Raw genomic sequence first — 24,341 nt, forward strand, 5'->3', positions numbered from 1 at the left:
GCACTGAATATCTGGCACCAGACATTGGGTTTACTCTTCGTCATTTACCTTGTAAGGTTGGATACGTGTGGTGAGAATTGTTCCGTATATAGATATAGATAGATGGATTTATATATGTATGTGTATGTATATATGTGTGTGTGTGTGTGTATATATATATATATTTTGTTGACAGGAAATTTGGGGTTTGGTTTACCCTATAAATGAAATATTTAATACATTTAACTATTACATTGTTTAATGAATTACATATCCAGTGTTTATATTTATCATTTTTCACAAATGTATTTATTTATTCATTTTGTGAATAGCAGTCTGTCTTTCTGTGTTTTCTTGCACTTGCAGTGTATCTAGTCTTTTTACCATTTTTATTTTAATCTGTAAAGAGGGTGTGTACACTTTTTTGTATTGTCCTACCTTTATTTTCACTATATAAATGTCTGTAATGGCTCTGAGCGCGCTATGTGAACAAGCTCCCTAGTGGAGTGAAACGCGTCATCCTTTATCGAATAAATCGCCACTCTGCAACTCACTCGAGGCTTGATTGTGTTCTTGGCTTGATTTTCGCTGCATTTCATTGGGGCCATTGAAGGTCTAAACCTGCTGTGTTCCGCCGATTACTGACGGAACAGGGACTGTTTTTTTCATTTCATCTGCCGGGATTTGCTGCTTCCGGCTTTTGGACCCTCCTGTATGCTGAGGCACGGCGTCGGCGCAGCTACTAGCGTTTTTGGCGCCTTGTGAATTTGATTCGTTGGAATCGGCTTTTGCTGTGCCCCCCGCTCGAGAGAAACTATCTGGACAATATATTACACGCAAAGGAGGTGGGGACTCCAGTCTTTCCGGCGTGGTGGTTGTGGAAACTTCCCGGTCGGCTGATCGGCGGGCAACCCGGCACCGATTCCAGTAAGACACTCCCCTTTCCCTTTTTGTTTGTACTTTGCTCCAAATCTCCATTCTCATTTGTAGCGGGTTACAGGATTGCCTCAAAACAGTGTATATGCAGCGAGACGCATTACATCCTTGCAGATTACTTGGGTTAAACTGTATCAAGTCAGACGATTTAACATTGAATTTACTCATTTAAATATATCGAGCGATGCGCTCAGGAACAGGGAAGCCACAGCTGAAGCTCGCTTTGACAGCCTACCATCTAATACTTCTGTTCCCAACAGTGTTGCACCCATTTCTCCCAACAGTGATGTAAAAACGCTCTTAAAGACACTAGAGAAACTTCTACGTGGTGAAATCTCGAAGTGGTGGGAGAAAAAATCACTCGAAAAATACAGAGATGCTGACAGGATTCCTCGTGGGTTAAGGGTGCTTATTGTGCCAACCTATGAAAACCCAGATCCCCAAATGCTCCAAGAATGGGCCGATAATAATTTGAAAAGTTCGATGAATATGCTGCATATCCTCATCAAATATGCAGAATCAGATCGTGACAAATTATTGACTGAAATTGATCGTGTGAACAGCCTCTTGGAAGCATCTGGAGAAACCGATCTAATCACCAAAAGTAAAGCGGAGATTGACATTCGCATAAAGAAACTAGAGGAAACAATTATAGAGAGAAAGATTACGAAGTTTGCTAGAGATAAAAAGGATTATGCCACTGGTAGGATTTTCACCTTTTCACGCAAGTACGACAATCTGAAGCGTAAGGCAGTGGCAAACATTACCAATCCTACATCTAATCAACCCTCAACCTCTCAGAGTTCTCTACCAACGGACAACAGCGACATTGTGTCCATTAATTCTCTAACTTCGACCAGCGATGATGAGAGTGCACCAATAAGACCCGATCTCAGCACTTGTGGTCGTGATAATTTCTCACTAATCGAGGAGTTGAATTTTGTCAGCGAGGACCGGCGCTATTCCCTGCGCTCCCGGCAACCTCAAACAAAGAAAGGCAATCAATCAGCCAGCGCAGGCGTATCAGGAGGAGGCTCTTCAAACGCAAGTACCTCGCGAGGGAGAACAAAAAAGAACTGGAGAAAATGACAAGCTTGATGGATAACACCGTCATTAACCTGACCAACATCACTCTGACTAAATCAGAACAACAGTTACTTTCTCTTGGGTTGTCCTATTGTCCGCCTAACAGATTCTCATACAATCAGACACGCACTGATGTCTAGAAGTTCATCCGCAAAATCAAACTAATTAAATATTTCAAATTAGAATCTAAACGAAATAAAACTCCACTTGCGGATACCTCTGCAGTACCAAGATCATCGCTGCAGGTACATGACACTGCGGATTTACAGAATATGTTAGACCTAGCATATGAAAACGACGGATGTATGACGTTACAACGCATACCATTACAACTACCTACCATTACAACGCGACCATTACAACGCATACCATTACAACGCATAGCGCTTAGAGGTGCTGGATAGTGGTAAGTATAATTTACTATTCCAACTCCAGTCCCCGTGGACACTAGGGAAGGTGTTGGATAGTAAATTAAACTTATTCCCTATCCTAGAGCGCCCCCCAGCGCAATGCGTTGTAATGGTATGCGTTGTAAAAGTTGCGTTGTAATAGTAGGTAGTTGTAAAAGTTGCGTTGTAACAGGTGTATGCCGAAAACGACTCTCAGACAACTCCCACAGTGAGTCAAAGTACTGATGTTCATTTTTCTGTTGTTACACCATTCCGCCCTAGATCCACTTTTTTACCAATTATGCCACGTGATGCAGTAGATGTATTCAGCGATAGGGTGGTTGCAGAATTAAAAACATTGAACAGACTCACTACTAACCAGAGGAGACAAGAGAATTAAAATGAGAAGCAGTACCACAAGCTTGTGAGTAAACTATAGAAGAACAAGGATGTCATAATTAAAAATGCGGACAAAGGGGGAAATACAGTGTTGTGGCAAACTAAAGATTACATTATCGAGGCAGAGAGACATTTATTAGATTCTACATGTTATCTCATATCAACCCAATTTGCGATGACACAGAGCCATGCAACAACCCGCAAGAAAATTCAGGCTTTGAAAAGATTGGGACTATTAACAAAAGATGAATGTCATTTTCTCAACAACGAACATCCAGTCACACCAGTACTTTACTTCCTCCCTAAAGTACATAAACAATTGACACCCACTCCAGGTCGCCCTATCATTGCCGCCATCGGCAGCATGAACGAAAACCTCTCCAAATACGTGGATTACTTTCTGCAACCCCACATGTCTAGTCTCCCTTCATATCTAAAGGACACCACGGACTTTTTAAACAAACTTGAGAATGTTGATTGGTGTGATAATTACCTTTTCCTGGTTATGGATATCGAGTCACTCTATACCTCAATCCACCATCAGCAAGGAATTAATGCCTGTGAACAATATCTGAATGGTTGAGACATTTGTTTTCGAGAGCACAACAGAATGATACTCGAAATGAATAAAATCTGTCTGACCACTAACTTTTTCCAATTCCAGGGCCAGATATACCAGCAGCTGCGTGGTGTGGCGATGGGCTAGTGTTTCTCCCCCAGTTACTCATGTCTCCATGTGGGCTGGTGGGAGGAACACGAGCTCAGGACCACGCACCGACAGTGGTTACCAAATATCGTCAACTACTGGCGTTTTATCGACGATGTTTGCATAATTTGGAAAGGTACTGTGGTGGAAGCTAATGCATTTGTGATGGATATAAATACCAATGAATTGAATCTGAAATTCACATCTACCATCACAACCAATACAGCAGAGTTTCTTGATGTTCGAGTGTTTATACAGAATAACAAAATTGAAACATGTCTTCACCGCAAGCCTACAGCAGGCAACGCGATCTTGCATGCTCAGAGCGCCCATCCTGCTCATACTATCACAAGCATCCCCTATGGGGAGTTCATTCGCATCTGCAGGATCTGTAGTGATAAAGAGTCACTTGATGTCTGTCTCAGGAAGTCCAAAGAACGTTTTCTTAATAGAGGCTATTCTGTTAAAATTCTAGAACAAGCTCTTCAGAAAGCGTGTTCCATTGGACGTGATGCACTTCTTGCACCAAAGGCCCCTAATGTTCCTGCGTCTGAATGTAATGTGAGACTGATAACTAATTTCAGTACACAGGAACGTAAGATAAGGCGTATTATGTGCACTGAATGGCCCATAATCTTGACTGATGTCATTCTTGGGCCACTACTTTCTAAAACACCTAATATAACATTCAGGAGGGCGCCCTCTATGCGTGATGCATTAGACAGGCCAATGCCAGAGGGTCCACTTAAGAAGAGTCTTGTACACAAAACGGGCTTTTTTAAGTGCACCTCATGTCGTGCCTGCACATTTGCGAAAAGCAGTACACATTATGTTACTTCTTTTAGTACAACACCTATAGCCATCCGTGAACACCTTACCTGCAGGTCTGAATACGTTGTGTACAAACTAAGATGCTCTTGCAATCATGAATACATCGGGAGCACTAAGCTCCCAGTACACCAACGTATTCTTCAGCACATTCGTGCTATTATCAACAGCGACAGTAATTATCCTGTAGCTAGGCATTTCCGTGCAGTACATGATAAAAAAACTCAAAGACCTTGCGTATACTGTTTTATGTTCGGTGCCCCAGCCTACTCGGGGAGGTGACCGGATAAAGCTACTCAGACAGAATCACATTTTATACTATCTTTGGATACTAAGGCCCCAAATGGCCTTAATCTGACGGAAGATCTGAGTAACTTCTTATAAATAGGCTTCTGTGCTTAATTATCCCCTGTCTTTTTTCATCCTGAAGGCGCTCGCCCTTTTCCACAGGTTTATTGTTACCATCTAGCTCCTACATCACTGTTGACCTTTTGGGTGTGCCTGCCTTGGGTTAGGTGACTACCCTCTTTGTATATTTTCTGTAAATAGATATATAATGTATTTGGGAACTGATTACTTTATTATATGATTGCTATATCAATTTATACTAGCTGTCTTCAAGATTATCTTCTTATTGTTCATAGTTTCCCGCTATGTGCTTTCTTTGGATCAAGATTTTACTATTTCTTTTGGTTTACCTCATCACAATACTGTTTTTTCATTATGCTTTTTCAACACGTCTATTTTCACCACTTTTTTATGTTAGATCATTTTGAATAGAGAGACAGTCTATTCTAGTTTATACTTTACAATGTGATCATTGCTTGAATATGAAATGGACACTGTGTTGCAGTAATAGTTCTGCTGTTTTTCAATGAATTTTGGTAAATACCCTTTGATTTTCTCCATTGAAACAGGCACTATGCCGGCATTTTGTTGACAGGAAATTTGGGGTTTGGTTTACCCTATAAATGAAATATTTAATACATTTAACTATTCCATTGTTTAATGAATTACATATCCAGTGTTTATATTTACCATTTTTCACAAATGTATTTATTTATTCATTTTGTGAATAGCAGTCTGTCTTTCTGTGTTTTCTTGCACTTGCAGTAGATCTAGTCTTTTTACCATTTTTATTTTAATCTGTAGAGGGTGTGTACACTTTTTTGTATTGTCCTACCTTTATTTTCACTATATAAATGTCTGTAATGGCTCTGAGCGCGCTATGTGAACAAGCTCCCTAGTGGAGTGAAACGCGTCATCCTTTATCGAATAAATCGCCACTCTGCAACTCACTCGAGGCTTGATTGTGTTCTTGGCTTGATTTTCGCTGCATTTCATTGGGGCCATTGGAGGTCTAAACCTGCTGTGTTCCACCGATTACTGACAGAACAGGGACTGTTTTTTTCATATATATATCTATATATATATATAGTTTCAGTGTCAGAGGGGATAGACCAGTCGTTTACATTTCATCTTCTTGTCCTCTTTCATTGCTTTTCTTGTTATTTTATTATTTTGTTTTTTACAGAGTTTAAAGAGTTCCCCAGACAGTACTACCTGTCTGCTTATTTCATCTGTGTGCCACATCCCAAACAGCCACTGCTTCTAAATTTAGTTGGATGGTATTGTCTGTTTTGTATAATTGTTTTACTGTTACACAATGACCAACACTTCTCTTCTATATTGGTTATCCGTGGTAGAATTTTAAAACAAGGTTACTGTGTCCATATAATTGCAATACAACTGCCTTCTGATATTTTTAATATTATTACTTCTATTGCAAGAATAGGCCCACCACTTTTAAATAGCAGATTTCTTTTTCTATTCTACATTTAATATTTTAATTTATATCGCTTATAGTTGTTGAATTTGTGTGTTTTTTATTTGTATGTGTCTAAAGGTGAGTGCTAGAATGAGTCAGTGGAGTGTTAAGAGTGCATATCTAGTTATTTATAGAGTACCAATACTCAATAGCCATTGCCAATGCATGTCTCCTGGTTTTGTTTCTTCTTCCCATTTCACCACTATTTCCCAATCCCCTGTCCTCAATGTTAATTTTTAGTTATTCCTCTCGTTTGAGTGTCTGAATTAACACTTATTTTTAATATTTTTATGTTTTCAGAGCTCATCAGCTTTAAAAAGAGGCGAGTGGCAGCTTTTCGTAAGAACCTAATTGAAATGTCAGAACTGGAAATCAAGCATGCCAAAGTAAGTGCTTTTTATTCAATTGTAAAAGCAATGAAAATTCATTTACATGCTTCCCAGCCAGCATACCCAAACATAAAAAAAGTATTTGTTCTTGAACAAACAAATATTGTTCACAACTGTACTGTTTACATCAATCATGTGGTGGCCTTTTATTGGAGCTGCAAAGAAAATTAATTATGGTCGGGTAAATTCATTAATTCTATGCTATTGCTTAGGTGCAATGCAGCATGTTATGTTATGTTAATATTTATTTATTAAGCGCATGTACGCCCGTAGGCTTCATGGCGCTATCGGAAAGGAACATAACACAAAAATAATACCCTAGAAGTAAGCCTGTTTGAAAAGCCACGTCTTAAGAGATTGTCTAAAGGTAAGGAGGTCTGGACTCTGCCTTACAGGCAGTGGTAGTGAATTCCAGAAGGTAGCTGCAAGATGGTGAAAGCAGCTACCACCCTGGCGTTTTTTCTTGAGTCAGGACAACTAAAAGAGCTTTATGTGCGGAGCGAAGATTTAGTGAGGGATTGTACCTGGAGACAAGTTTCTTAATAAATTTTGGGCCTGTGTTCTGTAGGGCTTTGAAAATGATACATCCAGTTTTAAACGCAACCCTTTGCACCACAGGTAGCCAGTGTAGTCTTTCCAGGCCAGGTCTGATAGACTGCCATTTCGGTTGTTTACAAATAAGCCTGGCCGCTTGATTTTGAACAAGTTGAAGACTTTTTAACAGACCTGCCGGAAGTCCCAAATAAAGACTGTTAGAGAAATCCAGTCGGGAAAGAACGAGGGCAATAATGACCTGGGTAAGTGCAGATTGTGTTAGAAACTGGGCTATTTTTTTAATTTTCCTAAGTTGAAAGAAACTGGCAGAGACTACTGTTCCAACTTGTCCTTTCAGTGAGAGATCTGCACTGAGCATGACCCCCAGACCACTAACCGAAAGGGATTTGGTAGGAGGGTCCCCCATACTAGGTGGCCAGAAATGTGGGCCCCAACTTAATTCGCTTTTCCCAGGCAGGATCAGCTCTTTTTTGCCTGGGTTAAGTTTAAGATGGTTGAGGTTCATCCACTTCTGAATGTGTATCATGGTGTTCTGGAATTCTGTCACAGAATCTACAGTATTAAGGGGGAAGACAAGTTGGAGATCATCCACATAGTTATAAATAGTAACTTTAGAGTTCCTTAAGGAATATAGTAGTGGGCGAAGATAAAGATTGAATAATAAAGGTGATAATGAAGATCCTTGAGGGACCCCACATGTAGTAGGAATTCTGGGGACTGTGAAGGTACCAAGTCTTACTGATTGCGTGCGTCCTGTAATAAAGGAGGTGATCCAGCTTAAGGCGGGGCCCCTGAGGCCAGCCTGTTCGACACGGCTGATAAGGGTGGTATAGTCAACCGTGTCGAACGTGGCCGGCAAATCAAGGAGCACAAGGGCCTGATGTATGCCTCTGTCAGCATTGGATCTTAGAGTGTTTTGGACAGCAAGGATCACGGCTTCCGTCGAATGACGGGGACGGACACCCGCCTGGTTTGGTTCCAGGTATTCCGATTTTTCAATAAACTTGGACAAGCAACTAGAGACATGGGCTTCCAAAATTTTAGATACATAGGATAAAAGGGAAATCGGCCTGTAGTTGATCGGGTCGTGTGGGTCTGCTCCTGGTTTTTTAATCAATGGAATAAGCAAGGCATTCTTAAAGCTGCCGGGCACCTTGCCCTGTAAAAGTGATTCATTTAACAGCGAAAGAACGCCCTGTGGAATGGCTAAACCCACCTCTCTAAAAATGTGTGGGGGGCAGATGTCGTCAGGTGATCCAGACTTGACACGTACAAGAAGGTCAGACAGGGTTTTGTGTCGATGGGAGGAAGGGTCGTCAGGTGATCCAGACTTGACACGTACAAGATGGTCAGACAGGGTTTTGTGTCGATGGGAGGAAGGGTATCTAACGTAACAGGGTTGTAATAAGTGTCATCCAGAGGGACAGGGGTAGGAAGGTTAAGTATACTCTGTTTTATGGTAATGATTTTATCTATAAAGAATAGATTTAAGGAGTCACAAAGCTCTTGTGTAGAAGTAACAGAAGGAGTTGTTCTGTCACTATTGCAAAGATCATTTACTATATTGAACACATCTTTTGATTTGTTCTGTGAGTTTAGGATTTTTTCTGAGAAGTAGCCAGTTTTGTGTTTTAGAATAGATTTTTGATAATCCTTCCGAGCCAAGCAATAAGTCGCTTTGTCATGTGGAAGATACCTAGTCCTCCATTTACTTTCTTTTTGACGTACTTCGAGTTTTAGGGTCTTCAGTTGTGGAGTAAACCATTTATGTCCGTCGTTAGGACGTGAGCAGGGGAAATTCACAGAAGGTGCGTGAGTATCGGCTGCCAATTGGAGCCATTGTGAGAAGGACTCCTCCATGATGTCAATATCTTTAGTTATTGAGGGCAGGGTAGTGGCCAAGGTGTCCAAAAAAGCCGGTGTGTTAATGCCCTTCCATTTCCTAATTTTTCCACCCGCCCGAAAAGGCTGTTTCGTGCTCCCGTCAATAGTGAGTATAAAATGTATAAGGAAATGATCAGACAAAATACAGGGATCTATAGAGGGAGGGGATAGTGATAGGTTGTAGGACCATATTTGGTCTAGGTTATGGCCTTTCTCATGGGTGGGAGAGTGAATGTGTTGGGTTAAATTCAAATCCGAGAGTAGGTCCTTGAGTTCTGCTGCCTGAGGGTCCGCCTTAGTGTCATCGAACCAGAAGTTAAAGTCCCCGATTAGAACAATTTTCGAGTAACTTGTTACAAGGGGGGCCATTTGTTCGGCCAATGATGCGGAAAAGGTGGGCATAGATTGAGGGGGCCGATAGATCAGAACTAATAGGAGTGCTCCGCTATCAGTATCAGTCTTGAAAACGATATTCTCCGTGCCAGTCCGAACGAGAGAAGGGAGTATTATAAATGTATAAGTGTTGTGGATAATGGCAGCCACTCCTCCGCCCTTTTTGCCAGCAGATCGGTTGACAGTTAAAATATAATAATCAGATGGAAGTGATGCCAGAATATCTGGCAATGAGTCCTGGGTAAGCCAGGTTTCAGTTAAAAACAAAATGTCAGGTTTCTCAGATGTCAGTAATAGAAATATATCTACTTGGTGTTTTGTCATGGATCGCGTATTAAGGTAAATGCAGCGGAGTTTGATCTGTGGTTTTAAGAATAACTGATTACAAGTGTGTAAGCGTTTGTTAGGGATGGAATTGGAAACGGAATATTTAATTTTTGAAATGCCGTATAAAGAGGTGCGTTTTAATATACGTGCGGGGGTAGGGTAGGGCAAAGGTGTTTAGGAGGTCTTAATGTTAGTAAGTCATCAATGGAGTAGGTGTGTTTTTGGTCATAAATTATAGTCCCTAGTCCCAGACGTTCACGGACGGGCATCTTTATTGTTATGCTCCACTAAAATGATAAAATGAATGGTTAGACAGAGAAAAGTGGGTTTGCTTATTCAATCTGCATATCTAGTGACATTCTAAGTCTACAACAGAATACACTGAGCTTCACACAGTAGGAGGTGTTCAAAAATGGCGTCCTAACACCCACCCACTGGGGTGTATATCAATCTGTGGACCTTGGGAGATCCTAGACCAAACATTATACACACTGTACCAGAGCACACTCAATCAATATGTCTATAATCCAATCAGAACACATTTCAAATGATAGATGATTATGGAAAGGATTTCCTCTTAGTAAAGTTCTCAGTAAGTCTTTGATCCAATTTCCTGAAAGTCAAATTTCAATAAATATTTCAGCCACACTTCCAGATCAGGTCTTGTGTATTTTATTTCCAAAGAATGAATGTAGATACAGTAGCAGCCGACGCACATTTTGCCCGCAGGGCTTTTTCAAGGCTTGAAGAGAAAAATGTATTGTCTAAAAATGTAGTAACCACTGGCGTGTTGGAATCGGTATTTTGAAGTTTACGTTTCTAAACACTCCTTCCCGAATCAGAGCAATGTGGAAGAATCAACATTGGTTCTTCATAATGAAAGACCTTCTTTCACGGAATCTGGAAGAGAGAACGTGCCTTCTAAAACGTTTGCCACGCTATAGGCTTCCGGACGTATCCAGGTCCGAAGAGCGTCACTGGGATTATTCATGGACTGTCACACTGTCCACAGCCCCGTTCTGATCACTACATTACGAAGAAACAATGTTGATTCTTCCACATTGCTCTGATTTGGGAAATTGAATACTTGGAGTGTTTGGAAACCTCATCTTCAAAATGCTGATTACAACACGCCAGTGGTTACTACATTCTTAGACATTATAGACATATTGATTGCGTGTGCTCTGGTGCAGGGTGTATAATAAAATGAATGGTAACTGTTGGAAATTACCCTTTTGGCTGGGTCACCCCCAAAGTTTTTGCCTTCCTACTTCCCTTTTTGCTGAATTCATTTCTGTTGGCTTTAGGACTCTGGGCACTTTATTACTGCTGACCAGTGCTAAAGTGCATGTGCTGGCTTCCTAAACCATGGTAACATTGGCTTATCCACAATTGGCATATTTAATTTACTTATGTGCCTAGGGTCTGTAAATTAAATGCTACTGGGGGCATGCAGCACTAATTGCGCTACCCACATATGTAGCTCCATAAACATGTTTCAGGTCTGCCATTGCAGAGCCTGTGTGCAGTATTCAACTGCTGTATCGACCTGGCAAGTTAACCCTCTTGCCAGGCACATACTTTCCTTTTTAATAAATATAAGTTACCCCTAAAGAAGGCCCTGAACAACCCAAGGCAGGGTGCAGTGTATTTTTATTTTTGGAGTTTTGTATAGAGCAAACAAGAACCAAAATAGGGTTTCAGAGCGCTTCACAGGAATGAGTAAACAAATTCAAGACCGTTTAATAGGGTCCTAATCGATATAGATTAGGCATATATGAAGAATGGATAAGTACAATTCTATAAAAACATGCGAAGTACTTCAGTTCAGTACATTAGAGCAAGTTTAAGTACAAACAAATATTTTTTGACAGGGCAGTCCTCACAAGGAATCATAGAGACTAGTTTAGAATAGCAGAATAGGTAAGTTGTAAGCAGGGATGTAATCAAAGGTAGAACTTCCTCAGGAAACAGATTTAGTGATCGAAGAAGTGGGGAGAGCCACTCTAAAAGAGGGGAAAGTCGAAAGAATATCTGTTGCAGATTAATGATCCAATGTGGGTCAGGGATGCTGAGGATTTAAGATAAAAATTGGCTCATCAGAAAGGTTTTTGCTTCCGCTTTCAATATTGTCGTTGAAGAGATTCTTCTGATGCTCGAGAGGAGAGAGTTCCAAAGTCTTGGTGCAGCTCTGGAGAATGCTCTATCATATGTTTTTTCTTGCTGTAGCAAAAAGGTTTTAGTAGCAGTTTGTCGGAGCTCCTAGTGAGTCTGTTTCCTCCCGATGTTAGTTTCTGGGCAAGGTATTGGGGTTTTTGGAGTGTACAGCTTTGTGTGATGCATCCTTAGATGTATTCTCCCTTCGTAGGGCACCCAGTTGAGTGCCTTCGGGTGTGTGCGATGTGGTCAAATTTTCTAGAATCTGTGAAGAGTCTTACGGCTGTGTGGAGGCAAGCTTTTAAAGGGGCTGTTAATATCTTGGGAAGACCCAATAGCGCTGTACATCCGTATTCCAGCCTCGAGATGACTAACGCCTGAACTGCAGTTTGAGGTCTAGGTTCTCGATGAATGGTTTCATTTTTCTGAGATAGCTGAGGTGAAAGCGGGCATTTTTAGCTAGCATATTGATGTGTTTGCATATTTATGTTCTTATCCAGTGTGATTCCAAGTGATTTGGTGGAGTCCACGAAGATCAGGGTACAGTTTAAAGCAGTGATCCTTTATCACAGAAGAGTTTTTTGGGGGGGAAATTCGAAGGAGTTCCGTTTTTTGCAAGTTTAGTTTAAGGTAGTTGGTGGTTAGCCAGTGAACGGTCTTTTCAAGAGCTTGATTCATCAACTTGATCTCTTCAAGGGAGGTGACCTTGATGTACAACTGTCTCTCAAATGCATACATATGGAAGGAGATATTTGCCTGCTGTAATAAATCAGTTAGGGGTTCGTCATAAAGGTTGAATAGAGCAGGGGATAAAGTAGAGCCTTGTGGTACTCCTAAAAGATTAGGAGATGGAGGCGATAGATTTTTGTTCACCTTAAACCTTTGCGTACTGTTTTCCAAGAAGAATTTGAACCATGGAAGGGCTGTGCCCAATAGCCTCATCCTGTTTTCTAGCCTCTCCAGTATTTTGCCGTGGTTAACAGTGTCAAAGGTGGACGAGTGGTCGAGCAGCACTAGCAGACAAGTTTCATTCCGCTCGAGAGTGAGTAGGGCATCGCCTACAATATGTAGAATTGCCTTTTCGGTGTTTTGCCCAAGTCTTAATCCTTATTGGCAGTCTTCCAGAAGCTTGAAATTTGTGATGTGTTGGTTTAATTGTTGTTGAACACATTTTTCCAAAACCTTGGCTAGCATGGGAAAATTGGTTATTGGTCGGAAGTTATTGGGGTCAGAGGGGTTATCTGAAGGTTGTTTTAAGATGGGGGTGACAACCAATTTTTAGGCAATCCAGGATGGAGCCTTGCGAGCGCCAAGCATTGATGATTTTGGTCCAGAGAGGAGTGATAATGTGGTAGATAGGATATAGGCATTTAGAGGAGAGAGGGTCATTGAAGTGGTTATTAGGTTTGATAGTGTATAAGTTTTTGTAATATCATTGAAATCGTGAAGCTTGAAGGATGACCATAGAGCATTATTTTTGGGCGATGGCAGAGTAAGTTGGATTAGATCATCTGCATGAGGGTTCTTTGAGGATCACTTTGTTGTTGTCCAGATGGAAGCTAAATTAATTGCCACTTTAGCAAGAGTAGGAGGGAGGCCTTGTGCAGCTGGTCGAAGATTCATCAGAATGGCAAAGGAGGGGGAGTAATTAGAGCAGAACAGGTCTTATAGCTTGTCTACTTTAACTTTCAAGGAATTATGAGACAACAAGGATGGTACAACCATCATATATTTGTGGAAGTCGATACAGAGGTTAGACACCATATTGGCAATAGAAATTAGCACTTGGGTGTCATCCCTGTTGTTCATAAATTTAACCCTGTATGTTTGCATGATCTGGGCTATACGGTGGATATTGACGTTAAAGAGTGAAGTCGACAAGGAGCCCAATAGAATGCCCTGCAGCAAGATCTTCAATTCAGAACGAAATGGTGGAATATGAACAGCCTGGCATCTGCTCTCCAAATATGACCTATCTCATTGAAGGGCTGAGTCCTGAATGCCTTCCTCAGCCAGCTTTAATAGCGATTTTTTTCATGTGATACTTTATCGGAAGAGGTAGATCAAGCAGCACGTCTGCTGACATTCAAGGGTTGTCCAGGATAGATACCAAAGCAGTTTTCGTCACTTGCACAGGGTGAAATCCTGATTATAAAGGGTGTAAGATGTTGTGCTGGGCTATAAACCATGAAATCAGTCTATTGATGAACAGCTCAAGAATTTTTACACCAAATGGCAGCAGTAATGCAGGGTGAAAATTGCTTAAGGTGGCAGGGTCAACATTGGCCTTCAACACTGTCACAACCAATACATTTTTCCACTTGTCTGGCAGTCACATTCAAGATAGATATATTTCAAATGTTCAGGGGGAATTTGCCAAGCCATACCATACCATACATTATTTTACCAAGTGGGCAGCCGTCTTTGGGATATTGTCATTCTGCCATAAAGGGTCTCGCATTTTACAAATGCCCTTTACGCTAATGTAGGCTGGCCCATGCGCCGTAGTCACTACAGGGAGGACATATGCATCTGGTAGCATCCATCTCTTTTTATCTGACTTATACGTCCAACACCCATCCTCATCTCAACGTGCTGTGCTTTCCTGCCATACTGCTATTGCTTCAATCATTGCCTTGCTCTGAATCTCCTTCACATTATCCAGCGTATCCTCAAACATAGTAGCCTCTGGCACCCACCTAGCGGCACCTGCTACAAACTTCTTTCTCATCTTCGTTCGCACTGTGTCCTTGGGTGTCTGATCTGCAAATGCATTCCCCCTACCCACCTCATCAGTAGTTGCCTTGTGGGCACTGCATTTTATTATGGCCTACTTCTTAGAAGTGCCAAAGCACACAGAAGCCCAAATATAAGCGGACCGTGCTGGATGCATGTACCATGGGAAGTAAGGAACCCTCTCTCTGCCCAGAGCCGCCCAAAATTATGGGCGACCCTGAAGACCTACTGGCTGTCAGTATAAATATTAACAACCAGTTCCTTGCTCAATTCACAAGCTCGGATAAAAGCGACTAGTTCAGCTGCCTGAGCGGACTGATGGGGAACTTGTGACGTCTCAACTGCCATATGCAGCATAGGAAGTGAATATGCTGCAGTGGTGGTGCCATCCAGTAATTTGAAACAAGAGCCATCGACATATAGTTCTCCTTGGGGGTCAGATAAGAGAACATCGGTCAGTTTTACGCGTCCCTTCGTCTCCTCCTCCGTTCAAAAAATACAATCATGTATATAAATTTCCTCACTCTCGGAAGAGAGCGGTAGCAATGTGGCTGGATTTAGAGTGGCACACCTTTGAATCGTAATGTGTGGTGCAAAAAGGGTCAATTCATAACCAATCAGATGTGCACTGGTGAGGTGCTGTGTCTTGGTTTTATTCAAAAGTGTATCCACAGCATGCGGTACCATGACTGTGAGATCAGTATCAAGTACGAGCCCAGCTGATTGCCTTATAGAGATGGCCACTGCCGCAACTGCTCTTAGGCAGCTCGGGAGGGCTCTTCCGACAGGGTCAGGAAGAGCAGAAAAATAAGCACACAGCTGTTGCTTACTTCCAAAGGCCTGTTTTAAGACAGAAAGCGCACAACCGGTCGATCACGAACGGCTTGTACCAAGCACAGGTGCAGAGCAAAGCGCAACTTTTAATTGCTCAAAAGACTGCTGACATTCAGACGTCCAAGGCAAGGGTTTATGCACATCTTTAGTGGTTAGCGCAAGCAACGACTTTTTTAGTAATTAATAATTAGGGATCCAATGGCGACAGGAAGTGATGCCAATAAAAGCACGCACATCCCTCTGAGTTTTAGGAATAGGCATTTTCACAAGGGTGCTAATGCGCTCAGGGGTCAACCTTCTACCCTACTTCAACAGTAGGTGACCTAAATAGGTGAGCTCCTGTCGACAATATTGAAATTTAGAAAGGGAAACTTTGTCAATGGTGAGCCATATGCAGCAACAACTTAAAGTACTGTCTTTGCATCCCTGTTCAGTGTCAGAAGCAATTAGTATGTCATCCACATATTGAAGCAATACATTACCTGAGGGAAGCGGGAGTCTATTTGGGCTTTCAAGGCTTGGCTGTATATACTAGGGCTCTCAGAATAGCCCTGAGGAGCTCAACAGAATCTAAAGGTTCTTCCAGCCAGGGTAAAACCAAACCAATGTCTGGTAGCGGGATGGCTCGGGATACTAAAGACTGCATTCAAGTCAATGACATAGAAGAATTTAGCAGAGGGAGGATTCATTGTTAGAAGGACAGTAATCTCAGGGACTTCCGGGAACTGAGGGACCACTATTTTATTAACTGAGCACAGATCAATCACAAAACGATAAACATCGGGGTGATCATCAGAGGAACCCAAGTGGGTCTTTTAAGGATGGGAAGAATTGGGCTATTACACACATTCGCATCCGTTTCTTCAACAACTCCCAACTCAATCAGATCCTGTCTATTCTGCAACAGTGCTCGCTCCCCTGCTTGCAGTATTTTATATTGGGGAATACGAGGCAAGGTGGCATTGTCCTTAACTTTGATGGAAACCGGTGGTATCTGCAATAGTCCTACGTCTGTATCACCTGTGGCTCACAATTTGGGCGGCATATCTTTAAATTCAGCATGGAGGGGTGCATCTTTAGACAGACATTGTTTAGTACTGACTAAGTTCTCGCCCATTGTCTTGTAAACACCTTCCGGGGAACAAAAAATTGTAGCATCCAACTTCTTTCATAAATCGAAGCCCATCATATTTTCTCTGCAATTAGACGTCAACAAAAATGGCAAATCCACAGTAAAAGGACCGATAGTCCAGGCAAGAGGTTTGGAAATAGGGCTCACAACCGGCACACCAGAAAAGCCTACTGAAACATTATTTTGGCCAGAAAGAGCTGCCTTGGGGACCAGGGAATGAGAAACAGAGCTGTTCATTGCACCTGTATTCACCAGGAATTTAACTGAGCCTTGCAAATCTGAGGTGACATACGGACCGCGCTGATCTACAGGAATCTGGACTGGTCACTCACCCTGTCCATGGCTGTCCGAACTGTGAGGCACCTTGTCTAGATAATAATCATTGTGATAATACGGTCTCCCTCAAGGGTCATCAAAATATTTCTGGTCAGAGCGACCCTGCAATGTCACATCTGTCTGAAGCCTATCTTGATCACTTGCTCCAGGACCTCATCCACAAGAACCCTTTCCTCTAGGGACTGTGACTTTCTGTAATAACACCAGATATTCGCTACGCCAGTGCCCCTCCTCCTTGCAATACGCACAGTGATTTGGCCCTACAGGCGCAGTATTCCTGCTAGTACGGGGAAGCCGGACCAGCACACCATCCCCTGCCATTCCCCCTAACGCCTGTTGTAACAATACCTTCGTCTTCAACTCCTTGTGCTTCTTCTCCACCTTCTCCTCGTTCTCCCTGTGTTCATAATACTGTGCTATACTCAATATTATAGAAGGGGAGGAGGTGGTCCAAGTGCTGTCCGAAGCCTGCAACCGAGTCGCGATCTAAGGAAGTAGGTTCGTAACGAATCTGTTAACAACCGGACACCCCCTTCTACTGACAAGTCCTGTCCACTGAAATCTAAGAGCACACCTTCTAACCGAGTAAAAAAATCAGATATACTTTCATCCTTCTTCTGACGACATGCTGTTAACTTGTCCCAATCTACACTCCGTGGTGGAATAAGAGTGCATATAGGTAATATTTCGGCCTGGTAAAGCAAGTATCTCTGCCTTGGGCTTCTAGCCCGGCTTCCTCTCCTTGTCCCATCCTCTAATCTCGTGTCAAGTACCACCCAATTCCACAACGTGGTCCTGCATATGCACTTGCCGCCAAGTATCAACGGGTACCAACAGACCAAAGAACATCTCAACATCTACTAGCGTCATCACTGTCTATGAAGCTGCTTCTGTCAATTCCTCATGATATACAGTAGGGTTTTTCCTAGGATCGGGTAACTGAGTCTTAAGGGACAACACCTCACTCCTTTTCCAAGCTGTATAAACCCAGTGTTCTTGGAAAGGGGGCTCTACCCATGGCCTAATAACAGCGTCCTGCACATTCCTTAGCTCTGGTATTTCAGCATGATATAAGTGATGGACTTCTCGCATCAGTGACTGGGATACCGGGGTGGGGCTCTGCTCAAGGAGCCTATTTCGATAAGCAATCAGCGTCACAACATTACCATAAACTTGAGCCGGAGCCATATCAGCTATGTATACATGGTCCTTAATGTTATACAGAATTCGAGAGGCAGCATCCTTAAAACACTGCCCCCACAAACATATCAACGTGGTCAACATATGCTTAAGAGCATGCAGTTGCATAAACGGCTCATACTCTTTCAACACAGTCCACACATCATCCAAATCATAAATGGGACTACGGGACCATTGAGAAGTCTGATTAGCCACCATTTGTTTCTCCTGCTCCCCCACATCTTAACGGAATAACGTCCGTCCTAGTCGCTCCTTAAAGTTCATCTAGTCTCCATCTGTAGGTCTATGCACTGGTGTCTCGCTAATCCCTAACATCGGGGAATGTAATAATACAGTGAAGGAAGTGGCGGGGGCAGCAGGCTCTAGCGTCATTAATGGCTGTGTCGGAAGTCTAAGGGCTGGCAAAACAGTCACTGAAGCCAGAGGTACTAACAGTCATAGTCGCTGCAGGCATAAGGTGCTGAAGCCAAGGCAGTCTGATCAACAGGAGCAGGAGCAGTAGAGACAAAAGGAACAGGTGGCTGAGACTGCGGGATAGCTGGGTATATTTTCTGCGGGCATTTGGAAGTCGAGTCTCTAATAATTCCTCCACAAAGGGATCATCTTCTTCTCGGGCAACATAAGACTTGTCACATTGTAATCGAAACTTATCAGCACACTCCATTTCCTTTTCTATTTCTCTCTATAATAGGCTACAGCTTTCTGAGTCACTGTCTGGATTCTCCCTTTCCGGGCCTCTTTTTCTGCCTTCATTTGCCTCTGTTTAGCCTCTTTCTGCCACGTTTGAAGAGAATGGAACATAAACTGCCTACTTCATTTCGCAAACAATTTGTCCTGCAAAAAATTAATTTTCTGCTCGTCAAAGGTGCCGTTCAACAGCCACTGCAACTCGATGTTGTCCCTCGTATATTTGTTCCATAATGTACTAAACATAATAGGGCCAAGGCCATGCTTAATATACATCTCAAAATCAGGAGCGCCCTCCAGAGGCGCAGGCTGCCTTTCTTCCAGTCGAGCCTCAGTAGAACAGGAACGACACCCCCACACAAAACAACTTACTCAAGCAAGACATTTTAAGAGAAAACGAGTTCACTGTTTACGCCAAACAGATATTTGCTACTTTCTTCACCAAAGTCTGTCCGCAGACTTCATTGGATACAAATCAAAATGGTACCATGTTCATAAATAACTCAAACAAATTCAAGTGCTTGTCCAAAGATGGTCCTCAGACTACACCAAACACAAATCAAAGTGGTGCCGTAGCCACCACAGACTGAAGCAAACTCACCTGCTGCACACAGGTTGAACCAATTTATTCTCCACTGCAGACTCTTCGGACCAAATGGTCAGATCCAAGGGTTTCGCCGTTCAGGACCCCAGCCGGGATGACCACTGGCCGAGGCACCACCCAGTCAGTCAGACAGACGGGACAGCTGCGAGTACCAGACACTCTCGTGCAGGGATCCCCGGTCCACCCGTCCGACCCTATGTGGCCCTGTTCTCCTCACCTGTCTGCGGGCAAGGAAGGGTCACTCATCCGATAGGGTACCTGTTCGGGCACCAAACTGAAGGAAGTGACCCAATTAGGGCCACCCGGGCCACTCGCGACCACCTCTCAGCCTTCCACACAAATGAATTCAGTCAGACAGTAGAAAATTCAAACCGAAGTTATTTGTTAGTATGCGTTCAAACGGAGTCCGGTCTGACCAGCCTCCTCAGATTGCTGCAGAGGGACTGACCTTAGACAACATGGCAAAGCATAAAGTACATTTACAATACCACTGAAGACCCTCCCAGACAGGAATTTTCTAGTATGGGAGCTGGTGAACAAAGGAGGTTCAGAAAGATGAGCTACAATCCAGGGACCAGGCACCCATTATCTTACCTTCAAGGTTACTCGCCCCGTGCCCGATTCTCTGAGAATGGGAGCAAACCTATCTACTGGGAAAGGTATGCATTGACAGAACAATCTATTTATTAGTGCAGCGAGCCCAACCTTTGAGGAAAAGAGAAACAATCAAGGCTGCGTTCTGCTGAGGCAGACAGTATGTGACAGAAGCTTAGTTTTGATCATGGCACAAAATGGCAGCTGAATACAAAATGATGCCGCAAATGCTAACTTAAGCCGCACAGTGCTAGAAGGAGTCGACCAGACGCATTACAATCCAACAAAAGCCCAATATATTCACTAATCCTAGAGGCACCTACATTGCCTCACTCAGTTTAATTATCAGACCTCTTCAACATACATTCAGACCAAAATACATATGCCTCACCATCTACCCAGGGAGGGGCTCAATGCTCAGCTGTTTGTTTCTGAGGCTCTAGCCTTTGCACAAATCGAGCCTGCTCTTCCTAACAAATGCTTATAAGTCCTAATCAGAGCACAGTACAGATGTTAAGGGCTGCAATTCTGCCCTTGAGCACTATTGAAGGACCTCATCATGCTTCTTGTGCTGGAAGAGGAGATGGGGGAAGACCATTGCAAGGCTTACCTTGTGGCCACTGAGGCCAGTCAGAAAAGGCTAGGGGAGTTCTTTCACACATGTGAATCTATCCAGATGTTTGGCATGGCTCATGCATCTGTTTCCCTTTCATCAGGCATGCTATAGTCTCCTTTTACCTCCGCCTGTTCCTGGCACACACTGATACATAAAACTGTTGGAATTGTACAGCCAGTCAGAAAAGGCTAGGGGAGTTCTTTCACACATGTGAATCTATCCAGATGTTTGGCATGGCTCATGCATCTGTTTCCCTTTCATCAGGCATGCTATAGTCTCCTTTTACCTCCGCCTGTTCCTGGCACACACTGATACATAAAACTGTTGGAATTGTACAGCCTGAAGCTTCTGTCATAGAAAAGCCTTTTTCTTGGTGGGCTTAACTTTATCCAAGAGCATTAGTGACCAGTAAGCCATGCGAGTCTGAGAATGGTTTATCGTGGTTTGAGGGGTCAAGGTGGTCTTGTGAATTTATCTAACCTGTGTCCCAAAGATGTTATTGAATTCAAATAAAGAAATTGTTATAAAATTCTTGCTGTGTCCCTATGGCTCTTCCACTGTGAAGGCACCGCACGCACTCTTGACAACGGATGTATTTTTTCCTTCTACCTTGATGGAACCAAGCACTCGTGTTCCCTTGACCAACTATGACTTTTGTTGTTAATGACGATGGCCAAAGTGGCTGCTAAGGATGCTGAGAGATGTATTCCTGTATCACCAATTGCTACACTCTGCATGATCTCAATCCCTAATCAGTGTGCAAGCACGCTCCACAAGTACTAAAGTTATGTTGGGGGGGTGGGGGGGATTCTGGAGGCATGTATATGTTGGAGTGCTACCTGTTCGTATTTTGCTGACACTGTTCTCTTGTGACCTCCTCCCACAGTGATGTTAAATATAGCAAGGATGTTTTATGCAGCCTCTTTGCTTAGGTCCAAGCTGCAAACTTTGCTACCATCTCCCCCTGTGTTTCATTCTCAATTATCGTGGATTCTGCCTACACATTTTGAAATGGAAGTTAGGGTGTTGGAGTGGCATAAAGTGACCTTTATGATACATCAGTTGTTCTTAGTTGCTAAGATCATTCCCATTATTGGTATCCTCGTGCCAACACTTCATCCGAGACACACAATGATCGACTCCTGATTTCCAAAAATAATATGGTGCTGGTGCACATACATGCAGGGATGAGGATTAGCGTCCAGAAAATGTGATCCACATCCATGTGCTCCAGTTGCATGTATAAGCATCTTTTAAAACATTTTTGGGATCCCCTCGAAATGTTGAGTGGGGATGTGTAGCGTAAGTCACCATAGATGAGCGAAAATTGTTTTATTACTCTAATGTATAGCTCCTGAAAGGAGAGCTTCAAATACCCAAACTTTAGACTCATTTTGGATGTATATACGCTTCTAAAGGGGTTTCTGCCTACCAGTTGGTAGTGGAAGTCTTCCTCCTTTTGGAATAAATGTCATTGCATAAATATTGACTATATGGAATTGCTCAATCAAATCTACTCCAGTTGATGATCCTGTGTGCATGACCCACCAGATTGCTACTTTGATTTCATCTTCTGGGAAAGCAAAAATTCTGTTTGGGAAACAAGAATATGTTCCATTCCAAGTAAATATAGCTCTTGTGGTTTTTTTTGTGTGAGATAGGCTGCTCACTGATTTCCATGAATCATTTCTATTCTTGTCATCATTGGGCTTGTCTTCCCCTCAAGAAATACGAATGTAAGATTAGGTCTTGCAGTGATTGAAGATGGGGCTTATTTATGTAAAAAGGAAAAGCTAAACATCCTATCATTTTTGGCACCACTCATTAGGACTGGAGGGGTGCAAGTGGTATTGTTTGCTCACGACTACAGGAGCTCCACAGCTTCTTTTTTTGCCCTCCTTAGCTATAATATCTGCCACTTGTCAGCACCACAGAGTCCCTGTGACTGCCCATCTCCCGCTTCAGTTACTGATGGCACCAGGAGTTAGTCTGCAGTGGGAGACAATCTCTGAAATCAATTCAAAGGCTTGAATCGATGCTGGACGTTGACAGCAGGCACTTGGAGGCGGAGTTCACGCAAGAGGGCACTTGGATGCTTGGGGTGTTGGGCAAGAAAGCTATTGGTGTAGTTCATAAGCAATACAACCCATAGTCCATGACATCTTGAGGCATGTGGAGTCTGATCTAAATCTACATAATCTGCAAGTCTACATTTCAACAATGCCAGTGTCAAATCAATTAATAAAGCAACAATACTTTCACTTCTGCATCTTTTCTTTTCCCCCTACCTGGGAATCTCAAATTAAATCCGTCTCAAAAGTGCACCTCTGCCTGTTCATTAAAACCATCATGTATTCCCCTAGATTCTGTACAAATTAGCCAGTTCTAAAAATTCAAATGCCTGTGCTGTATATCAGTCTAATCTCCACTTCCTAAGGGCCTTGTAACAAAGCTTCCCTTGTAAATGCATTGCTCATAGTTCTCAAAATGTTGTTTATACCGATTAATAATTTTTTTTGTTTTTAGCATCTGGCTACTGAGAGCTTAAGCCGTCACCTGCGAACGCTTAAGAGATCAGTACAGGTCCATGACATTTTGCAGATGGTTACATTGCCATTTATTTTACATGATGTTGGTATTGTGGGTGGATAAAGTAGTTCCCGTGGTGATTTTCTTCTTAACAATTTCACAATACATGGGATGATGGTGTCAGCTTGTGATTACTGCGTGTATTACATGATACATTCCTTTTGAGCCCCTGTAACATCAATACAATGCAAGCCAGGTGCGTTGATTTTATCAATGCTTCTTCATTTTTGTATAATTGGTTTTTAACATGTTCTGATGTACTATGTCAGGTGCCTGAGGTGTGCTTAATAAATAAGAGAAGTATGTTCCTTCCACTCTTATTCTGTTCAGTTGCCCCCTTTTGCACACAGCACAATAATTAATCTTTTTTTTATCTTTCAGAATAATGTGTCTTTGTTGCAAAGCTGCATAGAATTGTTCAAAAACAACTAAAGCAAGTTTTGTTACACGCATGTACGTTGAGGATGAGCGTGAAAAGCAATCCAAAAATGCACTTCATAGTATGGTGGTGGAAATGCTAAGCTTAAGGGGTTGGGGGGGGGGTTCAATGCAGTTATTTCGATAGTATGTGGGAGAGAACATGATTAATCTATCTTTCATTGCGATACTTTTGTACTACACACATATAATTTAATGCTTTTGATTCCGAATTTAATATAAATGGTTGTCAAAATGTCTACAGATTATATAAAGGTTTTTTTGACAAAAAAGATTCCCCTTTTGTACAGTCATTAATGTGATTCATTTATTTGTGTGAGTAGGACTTCAATTTTCATACTCCATGAAGTTTGTTAGGATCTTGCACCAGTAATAATGACCGTTTTCCCAAAACGTTTTGAATTTTAAAGCACAAGAAACCTATATACCCAAATGTGGTTCAATAAAGGAGTAGGTGAAAACAGGCTAACAGAACTATTTATGTATTTCGCATTTCCCAATGGTTACAGTACAGTTTTTGTACACGTGTAGAAATGTCAATTCAGAACATACTAGTGTTTATCTTAAACATATCTCAAATCATGTCTTTAGTTTGCAAATTAGAGCACATATTTCATGGAAGCAGTTCAACTGGGGAAGACATCAATGAACTTAACTGTTTCCATATATTGGAGTCCTCTCTGCCATCACGTTTGTTCTAATCTTAACCGTCCAACTCT

At 42.3% G+C, this 24,341-nt stretch overlaps 1 protein-coding gene across 1 annotated transcript in view; it reads left to right on the forward strand.

Annotated features, from left to right (window-relative positions):
• Positions 1 to 24,083, forward strand: part of SNX5 (sorting nexin 5) — a 458,311-nt gene extending 434,228 nt beyond the window's left edge. Inside the window, exons 13-14 of the mRNA XM_086926920.1 lie at positions 6,452 to 6,537; positions 23,566 to 24,083. Of these exons, the coding sequence (XP_086783046.1) occupies positions 6,452 to 6,537; positions 23,566 to 23,616 (137 nt within the window). The 3' untranslated portion in view covers positions 23,617 to 24,083. The remainder of the gene's footprint in view (positions 1 to 6,451; positions 6,538 to 23,565) is intronic.
• Positions 24,084 to 24,341: the final 258 nt, after the last annotated feature.

The sequence above is a fragment of the Lissotriton vulgaris genome, chromosome 6 (assembly GCF_964263255.1).
Source record: "Lissotriton vulgaris chromosome 6, aLisVul1.2, whole genome shotgun sequence".
Classification (NCBI taxonomy): domain Eukaryota; kingdom Metazoa; phylum Chordata; class Amphibia; order Caudata; family Salamandridae; genus Lissotriton; species Lissotriton vulgaris.